We start from the raw sequence: 13,745 nt of genomic DNA, 5'->3' as shown, positions 1-13,745 counted from the left end.
TGTACTTTAGAGCATAATTATATAATGAAAAAGACATTGGAAATGGTACAGCATAACACCCATCACTCTCACACATTTACCAATCCACAGATTCCACACATACCAATCCACACATATCAATCCACACATACCAATCCACAGATTCCACACTTACCAATCCACATTTACCAATCCACAGATTCCACACATACTAATCCACTCTCACTGAATGATTTTCTACCTTTCCTCTTTTCTTCTTACAGCAGTCAGCTACTTTTCTTCCTCTTCGCTCCACTTCTTCTGTCTTCTTCCGGGTTCAGAGGGCACGGACAGCGGTGGGCGCGGCTTCAGTGTTGTGCGCTGGGATCTGACAACAAACCCCGGCGCACAGCAGCAGTTGCCGCGCGGATCGCAAGGGAGCGGTATCGGAGGTCTTTAACAGACCTCCGGCTTCTTTGAGTGATTTTAAAATCACTCAAGGGAGCCGGAGGTCCGTTAAAGACCTCCGATACCGCTCCCTTGCGAGCCTGCTCCTCCAGTGGCGGACATTACTGTCCGTCTCTGGAGGGGTGCAGGGTGCGGACCGCCCCCCGCTAGATACGCTACTGTTTCTAGGCCTAATGCTTATGCGTTTACATCGCATTCCTATTAATTGTCTTCCTATGTATGTTTTATTTAGATATGTTTAAAAAGTATTTACAACCAGCACTATTGTTGAAAAACATATTAAATAATCTATCTTCATTACTGTTTTATCTCTTTAGGGGGTCCCGCTTCCCTTTCATCAGCCTAATAATGAATTCCAAGGTACAAATCAGCACATTTTATCAGTATATACAAAATGTGTATTGAGAGTGAAGTGATGTTTGCCCTCATGCTTACATATGTTCCATTTTGCATCAATTTGAAATGTACTGAAAGTACACATATAAGATGTATGGTCTATTTATGAATTGCTGTGTTGCAATATGATGAAAAACTTTTTTTTTTTTATTGTTTTATACAAAAGACTTAGACATAATTACATATATAACATTAAACAATTACAAACAATACATAGTTTGGATTCCATGTAACATTTATCCCCTTCTTACTAGGTTATATACATACCTACACACTTCAGTCACAGTTATTAAATAAAATGTTTTGGATACATGAAGGACGTTATTGAAACAAGGGGAAATGTATGGGTAGATTTATAAATACCTCCAGATATTGGCACTTTTGGTTTACATCAATTGCTCTTAAGGCATAAAGGGAAGTAAAGATGAACAGATTTTGTATTGTAGATTACCCTATTCATTGCACTGTGGGGAATTATCTGCCCATATAGTTAATGTACATTATTGTTACGGCAATCTTTATAACATGTAATTCCCTGGATATAAATAAAATTGTGTAAGAAATGTGTTTTGTTTTGGCAGATTGTCCAGAGCAAATGGTGCTGGCAGCCTGCGGCCCCTTCACAACGTCAGACTCCATTACCTATGATGCATTGAAGGACCTTGTTGATGTTATTAATAGAGACCAGCCAGATATTTGCATCTTGGTTAGACTATAACATAAACAGAATATAACCTCTTCTTGTATGTGTTGAGCGGTAACTCTTTATTCATTTATTATTTTTTTTGTTTTTTAGCTTGGGCCATTTTTGGATGCCAAACATGAACAAATAGAGGTGCGTTTTATTTTAATCTTTTACTAATCAGTGAGCAGGGCTCCATTGACTTGGATGGTTTAATGCAGTACCTGTATTCAACCTGCAGGGAAAGCTAGAGTTCCCAGGAGGGTCTGGATAGACCCTCTGTGAAGTCATTGGTGTGTCAGTTGAAACCACCATCTTGTGAGTGGCATCTTTGATTGGTTCAGGGACGGCAATTTGTGGGGGGGAGGGCTTTTTTCCCATTATTTACGCCTAGCTTCACTTGTGAGGCTTCCGTGGATGCTACAAGGTTGCTGATCGCAGCAAAAACGCAGTGATGCAGGTATTTGAAAGTAGCCCGTACATGTATGGGCTTTGTCACAAATGCGTTTCATCGTGAGCCCATACCTGTATGGGCTTTGTAGTGAACGGGTTAAATATGAAAGCATAGTTTACATGTGAATTAATATTTACCAGTAAAACTTTTTTCCTGTAGGGTAGTCTTATATTTTTCTTTTTTCCTAAATTAACATTCAAATTCTGGGGGGTAGTCTTATAATCGGGTCATCTTATAATCAGGCTAATATGGTGTGTATAGATGTATAGATATTGTTATACACACACACAATACAGTCTGCTGCCATGTTTCACTGTAATGTGCAAGCAATCATTCTTGTACCGGTCTCCAGCCCATTGGCAAATAAACTGCCATCTGCTACAGCCAAATGTTTAAATTCTCAATATTGACACTCAACAGCCCAGAACGCCTGTTTCCTACTGCCCTGAACATTGCCCATTTCTTTGCGTTTCTTCAAAAGAGCTTAGGCAGAACATCTGAAACCCCCTGGCTGCATTAAGTCTAACAGACTTTGCTAATGCAGAATAACTACTGTGCTCATTCTTCCCATGGTGTATGACATAACATTAAACTGTCTTTATCATCTTAATGGGTTTAGCTGTTCCAGATTTATTCCTCCTACACAGCCGTTTCTGTTCATAATTGTGTTTCAACCTATATATTAAATGAATGATCATTAACACCTGTTTGGTATAATTGTTTATAAATGCTCCTAACTATATACCTACAAAAACCCTGACCCTGACATTGATGCTGTTTTTTAAGGCAAAAAGTGGTCACACCAAATATTGATCTGGTTTACATTTTTCTTCTGTTGATCCACTCTTAATTTTGTTAAATAATAAAAATAGTGTTCACATGTCTATTTTTGAAAACATTCTTACTTTACAGATTTTTTTCACAAAACTTGTATCCAGTTCTGTGCAAAATATATACATAGACACCACTGTCAAAAAGTTTGGGGTCACTTAGCTTTTTTCATGGAAAACAAGGCAATTTCTAGCTGTGTAAGATAATTGCAAAAAAGGCTTACTAATGACCAATTACCCTTTTAAGCTTAAACTTGGATTAGCTAATTGGAACACAGTACTGATGGTTGCTGATAAAGGGCCTATTTGAAGTTTTTTCCATTAAAATCAGTCGTTTCCAGCTTCAATAGTCCATTACAATATTTTTTATTCATTTCACGTTGTTTTAATGGAAAATTTAGCTTTTGCTTCGAAAGCATGGGCATTTCTTAGTGACCCCAAGCTTTTTAATGGGAGTGTGTATGTGTGTATATATATATATATATATATATATGTATATATATATATATGTATATATATATATATATATATATATATATATATATGTATGTGTGTGTGTTTTAAAGGGAGGAATGGCACAGGTAATACTGGCAATGAAAACAGCAGTAGTAACCATTTAAGTGGTGATTTATGTCACACTCTTGCTTTGACAGTTGGTCCATGTTGCTATAGAAACAGTCCAATTTTGTAACACCTTTGTCATTACTGATTTACCAGGTATATCACAAAAAATGGTTCTACAGGACCATTAATGTACCTGGTATGTCATCCGTTAAAATCCCCCTCACATTGCAACAATCGCGGGGGTGCTGATATTCCTGGAGCCTCCATGACCTGAACGGTCACTCGACAGCCCATCCTCCACATTTCCATGCAACTGATCTTTTCTACAGCTAGTCACATACATGGATACCGTTGAATGATTAAGGCGATGCTTGTCTTTGTTTCTGTTCTTTACCTCTCTGCTGACTGAAACCATGTAGACATGGTAATGTTTTTTTAGTATTTGATATTGTCATCTGGGTGTGATAGATGAACTGACATCTTTGGCTACATCTTTTTAATAAACAAATTAAATGTGTTTTCATAGTTATTGTAAAAATGAAAATTGTTTATTACCCAAGCAGTCTTTAACATTCTCTTGTGTTTCATGTCTTTTGTATGTAGACCCAATATTTTGATACATGGGTAAAGATGTAAAAACATCTTAGTGCTATGTAAATCTAAGAGGCCAATGGTTCATGTGACATTTGTTTTGTTTCATTTTCAGAACCTGCAGCTCACAGTAAAGTTTGAAGATGTGTTTAAGCAATGCCTTAAAATGATTATTGAAGGAACACGTCCGTAAGTAATAAAGAATTATGAAATGGTTGTACGTCGTAGCTTGTTCAAGTACAAGGAAGAATATTTAATAAGATGGGAATGTTAAGACGAGGCCTAGATGTAATTGTAAGGAAGCTATTAATCCAATGAAAATGTGGTAGGTGGTACAGTCTTCCAACAGAAATGGTAGAAGTATATTTAGTGACAGAATTTAAACATATATGAGGTACACATAAGCCTATTTTAAATGTAAGACAAAACCAGAGATGAATAACGGTTTGATGTTTTTACACCAGGGACATATGAGCAGTTCAGATAGGCCAAATGGTCTTATTTGCCATGAAATTATGTTTGTATATGAAAAGAAGCTAAGCAATGGTAGGTACCAAGCTTGAAAAACACCGTTAATAAAAAGCATGATAAAATGTAAATGTGAAAGGAGAAAATGTAAACATGGTATAATTAAAATAAAGATCTATTTAGGGAGTTATATAAATGAGAAGAATCTAGCTGACTGCGTAAATAAACACTTCTGTTCAGTTTTTCCAAAAGGTGTGTCCACAAAGGAACATGTTCTTCTTGAACTCTCCAAAGTAAAAATAAATCCCTGATTTCTTCTGGCCAATCGGTTGGCAGACTTAATTAACCAGTTACTATTGACAGTAGTAGTTCAAGAGGGAACAAAAATTGGCAGTAATTGGGAAATTAATGGAAACTGTTAAAGGAAAGAATTGTTAAATATCTGAATGCTAATAGTTTGCAATATCAGAAACCGCATGAGTTTACTCGACTGGGTAACTAAAATCAAAGACGAAGGTGCAGAAGTGGGAATATGTAGATTTCAGCAATGAAATTGATGCTGTGCCTCACAGAAGACTCATAAATTGCTTGGTTTTGAGTTTAAAATTGAATGGATAAGGCAGTGATTTTTTTATATTTTTATTGGCTATGTTGCAGGTAAGGTATGTCTTCTGCAGCGGGGTAGAAATTCCTGGTGGGGATACATTACTAATGATTTAAGTCAATTAGAAGACTGGTCAAGTATGGCCGCTGCAGTTTGATGTTGATTAATGTAAAATACATTTGGGATGTAAAAATACAAAGACGAACTAGCAGAAAAAGAGGGACTTGGGAATGTTTATATCTGAGGATTTAACCCCTTATGGGCCAGGCTGTTTTTTAAATATTGTACCCTTTGTGACTGAGGCTTTAACGCTTCCGCAGTGTTTGTGTTTAGCTGTAATTTTCTTCTTATTTTCTGTTTATGGGGGGAAATAAATACAAAATAAATTACTACCATAAACTTTGATACATACATTGTACTTCAGGTAGGAATTTACAGCTCCAAACACCCCAATATGTGTTCAGTGATATTGCCTGAATACAGTAATACCACTCATGGATAGGTTAGTCACCTTGTTTGGGGGCTAAAAAGGCCGCTTTTGGACGTAGTGCAGTTTTCAACTTGGAATTTTGACATCTGGTCGTCTTGTACCTAAGTCCTAATTGGTACATCCAGCCAGCTGTTTCAATTTTCCCTCATCAAACCATATATGTTTTAAAACTAGATACCCCAGGTTATTTTAAATGGTGGTATTAAGTACTGGCCAGCAGCAGCAGAGGTTGTCTACGTGCATCGTGTAGACATTCGCCGGCTGCTGGAGAGGAGGATCCCCCACAGCCAGGGGAGGGCTGGCAGCCTAAGGCCTGGGGGGCAAGTCTAGTCAAGTGGCCCGTTGTGCCACCGAATCAGCACACCATCCATGCCCATCTTTTCCTGATTTTCTAACGCATATTGATGTAATGTGATGGGACCGGGAGTAAAAAAAAATTGTTTAATACATTAAAAAACAGCTAATCTTTGTAACAAAAAAGATAAGCATCAAGATAACATTAACAAATTACAGTCCAGAGTGAGCCAACTTTGTCCCCAAACAGCCCAGCGTGAGCCAATTTTGTCCCCAAACAGCCCGCCCTGACACCAGGAGAGGCTCTGCCACACCGACACCCAAACACACACACCAGGACAGGCTCTGCCACACCGACACCCAAACACACACACCTGGACAGGCTCTGCCACACCGACACCCAAACACACACACAACAGGACAGGCTCTGCCACACCGACACCCAGACACACACACGCGCACACCAGAACAGGCCCTGCCACACAAACAGCCAAACACACAGACGCCAGGACAGGCTCTGCCACACCGACACCCAAACACACACACCAGGACAGGCTCTGCCACACCGACACCCAAACACACACACACCAGGACAGGCTCTGCCACACCGACACCCAAACACACAGACGCCAGGACAGGCTCTGCCACACCGACACCCAAACACACACACCGGGACAGGCTCTGCCACACCGATATCCAAACACACACACACACCAGGACAGGCTCTGCCACACTGACACCCACGTCCAAAATGCTTTCCACACTGATTTGCTGTTTGTTTGTTTTTGCCCCTTGTGTATTGATGTCCCAGCCAGCCCCCCCCTTTGGTTTTAATGTTTTCCCCCCCACACACCCTTGTGTATTGCCCCACGTGGATATGTGCACCCAGCCAGCCCCACTTTGTACATTATGCCCTTTGTGTATTGATGTCCCAGCCAGCCACCCCCCTTTGGTTTTAATGTATTCCCCCCCACACCCTTGTGTATTGCCCCATGTGGATTTGTGCCCCCAGCCAGCCCCCTTTGTACATTATGTCCCAACACCCTTGTGTATTGATTTATGTGATGTCCCCAGCCAGCTCCCCTCCCTTGTGTATTGATGCCCCTCTTTGCATTGTTAATGACCCATGTATATTGAACCCAGCCACCCACCCCCATTGTTGACCCATGCACACCACCCTTTGAATATGGCTCCCCTTCTGCCTATTACCCCAACTATTTTTTATTCTTTTTAATACTTACATTTTTGCTGTCATCCTTCACTGCTGCTGTCCTCCAGCATGCTCCTCTAGCTGTCACGAGGAGCTGTTCCGTGTGACTCCGCCCCCTTGAGCGGCCCATCACATTGACAATGTGACGTGTCTCTCAAGGGGGCGGAGTCACATCGAACAGGACACTGGGCAGGCACGCTGGCCGCTTAATGATTTTAAAGCGGCCAGCGTGTCTTACGCCCGCTTTAAGACTCGCAGCCACATCGGCTGCAATGGCATCTCGGTGTGCCGGCCAGTTCGGCCGGCCCACCGCAGATGCTGCGGGCATTAAAGACGGCCCTGGCGTGGCCGAATCGGCCACTTAAATGGGCGGCCGCGCGGCCGTTTAATGTAGATTCAGGGCGGCCTGGGGGGCAATTGCCCCCCCAGCCCAGACCGCCCCTGCCCACAGCGCTGCAGGAGACCTGGATCCTCCTTTCTGGCAGCCGGTGAATGGCTGCTACCCAACACTTCCGCTGGGGCTTCTATGATGGAGCACCAGTGTGACGTGACCTTCCTGTGCTCAGTCATAGAAGCCCTGGCGGAAGTCCCGGATAGTAGCGGAGGTTGTCTGCGCGCATTGCAGAGTAGCAAGTCGTGGGGCAGTTGTGCATAACTGCGGGGTAGCTTGGCATATAAGAGGAAATAAAAACAAAAAACTAATTTTTTTCAATCAGTTTTTATTAACTGAAAAAAATGTTTACATGTGAATTAATATTTACTAATAACATTTTTCTCAGGAGGGCCTGGAGAGTCCCTATAGGAATTTAGACTTTTTACTTGGGAGAGGATGGATGCTTCTCGCTCTGGCGATTGTACATTGCTCCTGGAAAACACGGCTGATGTGGTCACCCTGGTGCCAGGCACGTCATTGGCTTTTAACTGTATGTTTGTTTTTGAGATGTGACTGGCACGTTATTGGACGTTAAGGGGTTAAAGTTAAGCAGACAATGCACCAAAGCAGGGTGTTGGGTGTTATCTCTGCCAGAAAGATCTCTGGTTAGACTTCATCTTGAGTATAAACAAACATGCCAGATAGAACTTAACCGCAGATAACCAGTCAACCTATCTTTTGTTTACAAAACACAAAATCCTTCAGTACAGTATAGAAGTCTTCAACACGCATTAAGGTACGTAAAGAAGATTTGACATGACAGAGCTCACTGGCAGAACTCTTCTGCAGGTCTGCTAGTGACTGTCTGTAGTGAGGTCCGAGTACAATTTCATGCACTTTCCAACAAATGGAAAGTTACCCAGCACAGAAAACCCTCTATTTTTATTCTAGCGGCAACCTGGAAAATGAATGTGTGTGACTTTTAAGCTTTTTAGGTTGTGCCTTCCTCTAGTTTGGATTTTTTAAACTCTGTATTAACCCAAAGATTGGCAGCAAAGTGAGATAGGAGAAACATCTCACACCTCCCATCCTTTTTTCAGATCTGGCTCCCATTTGGTATTTGTGCCCTCTTTTCGAGATGTCCACCATGACCCTATCTATCCTCAGCCTCCCTTTAACTGCTATGAACCACTCAAAGAAGACAAACAGGTAAATGCTGCCACAGGTACAGCAGTTTGGTTATTTATGTATTCTGAAACTGATTCATCATGACCAAAAAAGTTCACGTTTGTACACCACAAGGTATTATGAATTTGTAAAGGCAAAGTTTAAATAGACAAATCTGTTTGGTATTTCCTCACAAATAACCTTAGTTAATGTTCAAATATTTTTGAATGGCTAGTCTCACTAGTGAGAGCCTACATGCTGAGTGAGAAATCGATATGACACAAAAACCCTGCACATATGATGTCTTACCCCCCCCCAAAGAAAATAAGTATTTACTTAAAGCTGTTAGTGTCTGGTTGCTTTCTTACCAACATTTAAAAGCACGAGTGTCTTTTAATTTTTCTTTGCTTTGCTTTTTAATTTTGCTTTGGCCAATTCATATAACCAAAACCTCTCATTTATATTATGTTTATATATTTGTTGCCAACTTTATTGGGTGACAGTTTTTGTTTTTTGTATACATTGTACAGCCAATACACTGTATTTGCAGCATGCTTACACCTGTTTGGTAGGCCTCATATTATACATTTGTATTATGAGCCTGAAACTAGCTTAGCGCACCAACATTTTTTCTTTTCCCTCTTTTAATTTTTCACCCGCCTCTAGTTCCACTGCCCCCTCTCCCCATGACCATAAATATCCAAAAAGGGCAGTGTTCTGGCTGGTCCATCAAATAGATGAAAAAACCTAAGCAAAATTACAATATAAAGCCAAGTTAAAAAGGTAATGTCCATGTTAGTGCCCTGGAAAAATAGTGCTCTTTTACAGCATTCAATATTAGGCCTATGACTGAGTCATTCTTGAACACATTTAAATATGTACAGCTTATAATGCAGAGTAAAGGAAAAATAGCAGTGATCTGCCTTACATATAAGCAAAAACAACTATACTCTTACAACCACCCTAATAACATTTATTATTAAATTTCCTTCTAGAGAGTTCATTTTGTGGCAGATCCATGCACTTTGACAGTGAACAGTGTAGCCATTGGCTTAACTTCCACAGATTTGCTCTTCCACATGGGTGCTGAAGAAATAAGCAGGTACCAATGATTTACTTATCGTTACTGCACTTGGTGTTCCGAGTAACAAAGCCCTTAAGAGTTTATTCTGCGGCCCTTTTAACGGTTATCCACATGCATGCTATTTATCAGCCACTTGCCTTAAAGGGCCAGGACTGATTTTAATCCCCAGTATGTTTCTATTATTAAAGTGGAACTATCAGCATTTTCTTTTTAATTACCAATGTCAGTTTACAAATGTATTATGTTGCATAGTATAATATTCTCAGGCAGCTGCATAGTTGCCGGATTTACAAGATAAACTGACTCATTATGCTGCCTGTGGTAAACGATAGAATTGCTCAGGCGTAATTACACAGCCAGACTGGCTAATAAAAGGCTATGGAAGAATGGGCTTCATTAGCATTGCCATAAAGCACCAGCTCAGTGTGGTGTTAGAGCAGGGAAAGGTCACCCAGCAATATCACATGAATACAAACAGTTGAAGCACCTAGGTCTGCAGATAAAGGAGGTAGGGCTGCAACTAACTATTATTTTAATCGATTAGTTGGCCGATTATTTTTTCGATTAATCGGATAAAAGAAAATGCAAATTTTTATTTTATTTAAAATAATGTAATGAACAAACTGGGTGTTTAAAAAAAAAAAAACCAAAAAAAAAAAAAAAACTTAAAATTGACACTTTCTTCTTTTTATCACATTTATCAAATTTTAACGACATTTCTCTATTCACCTTCTTATTTTACTGACATAATAATAATAAAAGCTACACGAACCCAAACACAGTGTTTCTCAAACTAGTTTTTAATACTTAAAGTTATTAGTAAATAATTCATATGTTAACTATTTTTTCATATTTAATAAAAAACTGAGAAAAAAGTCTTGTTTATATTTTCTTTTATTTGCCAAACTGCCTCCAGTTATGCACATCTGACCCCCGGCTTGCCACTCTGCCCCAGATATGCCTTATACCTCCTATATGCCAGAGATGCCACTGTGCCCCCGATATGCCTTATACTCCTTATATGCCAGTGATATGCAACTGAGACCCCTGATATACCTTTTACCCCCAGATATGTCTTATGCCCCCTGATATGCCTAATATCGATATGCCTTATACCTCCCTATATGCCACTCGCCCCCCATTTATGCCTTATACCTCCCTATATGCCACTGTGCGCCCTGATATGCGACTCCACCCCCCATAAATTGCCCTACACCACTCTGAAATTCATTATACTCCCTGATTCACCACTCTGCCTCCCCCAGATATGCCACTCTAAAATTCATTATACCCCCATACACCACTCTACCTCCCCCTATACATCACTCTAACTCCCCCGGATATGCCACTCTGCCTCTCTCCCCGACTCCCTGGTGTCTTGTGAACCTCCGTTGCTGACAGGCACTTTCACTGGAGCTTCATAAAAGCCCCAGCAGAAGTGAAGGGGAGTAACGGAGGCTGTCTGTGCGCATCGCGATGCGCACAGACAGCCTCCGTTACTCCCCTTCACGTCACTCCCAGCGGAAGTGGAGGGGAGAGGCGGAAGTTGTCTGTGCGCATCGCACGGACACCCACCGGCTGACAGTGAGGGGAATCCAGGGGATCTGCATTCTAGTGTTATAATCCAATCTCTGTTTGAGGTCGGATTATAGAAAGAGAGGAGTTTTTCAGAGCATTTGCGCTGAAAAAAACCTTTTTATAATAGACAATCTATTTGACTAATCGATTAGTTGTTGCAGCACTAAAAGGAGGTTTTGGAACATAATGAGATGAAACTAGGTTTATATTAAAGCACATTATGTTCAATAAGGGTAAATAATGATGTCAATGTTAGGAAAAGTAAGTTTAGATATATGCCTACTACCCAGATGTGTGTTTGTGTGTGTCCGCGTTTGCTGTTAGAAGTGGTACTGATGCCTAGCGTAACTTATTTTTCAATTTACCAATTTTTTTTCTCTTATCTCATGTTTCATGCATTTTTATTTCATATTACCATTTTCTAAACAGTAGCTCAGCAGGTGCACCAGATCGATTCAGCCGCATCCTTAAGCATATTCTCACTCAGCGAAGGTAAATAAAATTATATTTGTGTATTATCATACTGTCAAAAAAAATCTCCGGAAATAGTTGGGAGGAAGTCATCTACCTTTTTGTGATTAATTTGCTTATTATGGTACATATACCAAATGAATATCTGAAGTATGACTGCAGGAGCTGCATAAAGAAACACTCATGAGAAGAAAAAGACATTATATTCTTCCCAGGGGCATTGTAGTGTGTCCTTGAAAGCCTTAAATTTATTGAATTTCTCCAGTCAGCATGTAATTAAACCATTACAATAGCATATGGTACGAGTTGCCTGCTCTTCAAAAATATACTGTATACTTTCCTGGGTAGTTTTGGAATAAATTAGCTATATTAAGGCTTTAATTTTTGAAACAGCTGATGAGCACAATTTATATAGATGTGCATAACATATATAGCTGGCTTACACTATGCAACCTGTTATGTATGGGCCAATTTTTTATATGTTCTTTGATCCACGCCTAGCTCACAGAACGCTCTGACCCACTGCAGAAGAGATCAGGCTGTTTGCAGAAACCTTGGTCTCCCCTCCATCAACTCCGTGCTCCAAATTAGTTTGACATGAGCCTTTGCTCATAACACAATGTTTGCTACTCCTTTTGATATTCCTGCATTAAACAGCTCCATTAATATCTCTCCTGCTGTGGATAAGAGGACAGAAAGGGGTGGGCTTGAGTCTATAGTCAGCTTGTTTTTGTTTGGTTTGGGGTTTTTTTTTTTTTCCTTTACACACAGTTAAGGGATATTAAGTGCTTGTTTCATATACATTTTAAATGAAAGTCCTATGTTACGTGAGAAATATATATAAATTTATTTTTCTTTTTAAATTCTCCTTTAAAAAATGTTCATTCATCTTAATGCATTTTCTCTCTGCAGTTATTATCCACTGTATCCACCAAGTGAGGAGATAAATATTGATTATGAAGGTCTCTATAACTATGCCCTCATGCCTGTGACTCCAGATGTCTTTATTATACCCTCTGAGCTTCGCTATTTTATTAAGGTTAGATATTTGCCATCATGTGAATTTTTATGACAACCTTGTTCCTCATATTTGGGTATTAAGCGTACACCATACTACTTGCCTGTTTAGGCTGCTGTCTATTTTCAGATGGCTGCTGACTGAGCTAGTAGATGCTAATTGCATATAATTCCTCCCAGCAATTCTAAGACAAGAAGGGTACAGTCTCAAAATGTGATATGATGTGTATTATTCTTGTAAAAAGTGGGTAACAAAACACAACATATGAAAATAAATTTACCTCAGCCCCCTTCTGTTATAAAAGTAGGAATAACCAGGACACATGACACTTGCATTTGTTTTAAATTCTCTGGGTACACGTTAAAACACAGTAGAGGTGTGCAGTAGTGCACCCTTAGGCAACACACTTGCTGCATGCGGAAACTAATTTTGAGGGAATCCACTATTCAGATTTATGGAAGCAGTGCTCCATTTCTAAAGTAATTTCCAATTGCTTTTACCTCACCAGGACATTAGTGGCTGCATCTGCATTAACCCGGGACGTCTAACTAAGGGTCTGGTTGGGGGCACCTACGCTCGCTTTCTGGTGAAAAAGGAAGCAGTTGGCCCTGAAGGAAGAAAATCTCCCTGTATATCTGCACAAGTAGTGAGAATCTAATGATTCCAAATAACTTTTGGATTTTAATGATTACAATACCTTTGATTGGGAGCAGTGCAGAGGAACACACCAGCAATGATAAGAGGACTTTATGATCAAGAACTAAAGTTGGTTTACTTTATCATTGTGATGAGACCTTTTCAAAACATGCTTATGTCAATATTGTTTGCCTTGTCGCCTCTTAGACATACCTACATTCTTGTATGGGTAAGGTCTGATTGCAACTTTTCAGCATTAAAGAGGTGGTCGTCCGTTCTATATTGTATCTGTATTATTTCACATGAATCACAGAAGCCAATTCCATCCATGGTAAAGACCACTACATTTGCAGAACTGTATGATTTGATTGTATTTTTTTTTTTTGCTTGTGTATAAAAACATACACAA

General features: G+C 39.9%; 1 protein-coding gene across 1 annotated transcript in view; it reads left to right on the top strand.

Moving 5' to 3' along the window:
• LOC149281743 (DNA polymerase alpha subunit B-like) overlaps window positions 1–13,358 on the top strand; it is a 65,659-nt gene extending 52,301 nt beyond the window's left edge. Inside the window, exons 10-18 of the mRNA XM_089499061.1 lie at window positions 744–786; window positions 1,404–1,528; window positions 1,619–1,657; window positions 4,059–4,132; window positions 8,483–8,591; window positions 9,545–9,651; window positions 11,644–11,703; window positions 12,595–12,721; window positions 13,209–13,358. Coding sequence (XP_089355187.1) covers window positions 744–786; window positions 1,404–1,528; window positions 1,619–1,657; window positions 4,059–4,132; window positions 8,483–8,591; window positions 9,545–9,651; window positions 11,644–11,703; window positions 12,595–12,721; window positions 13,209–13,358 — 834 coding nt within the window. The remainder of the gene's footprint in view (window positions 1–743; window positions 787–1,403; window positions 1,529–1,618; window positions 1,658–4,058; window positions 4,133–8,482; window positions 8,592–9,544; window positions 9,652–11,643; window positions 11,704–12,594; window positions 12,722–13,208) is intronic.
• The last annotated feature ends 387 nt before the right edge of the window (window positions 13,359–13,745 follow it).

Source organism: Sceloporus occidentalis, unplaced genomic scaffold (assembly GCF_023333645.1).
Source record: "Sceloporus occidentalis isolate IW3139 unplaced genomic scaffold, rSceOcc1.0.p SCAF_128, whole genome shotgun sequence".
Taxonomy (NCBI): Eukaryota; Metazoa; Chordata; class Lepidosauria; order Squamata; family Phrynosomatidae; genus Sceloporus; species Sceloporus occidentalis.
Note: the sequence above shows the minus strand (reverse complement) of the source record. Positions and strands in the feature narration are given on the sequence as shown.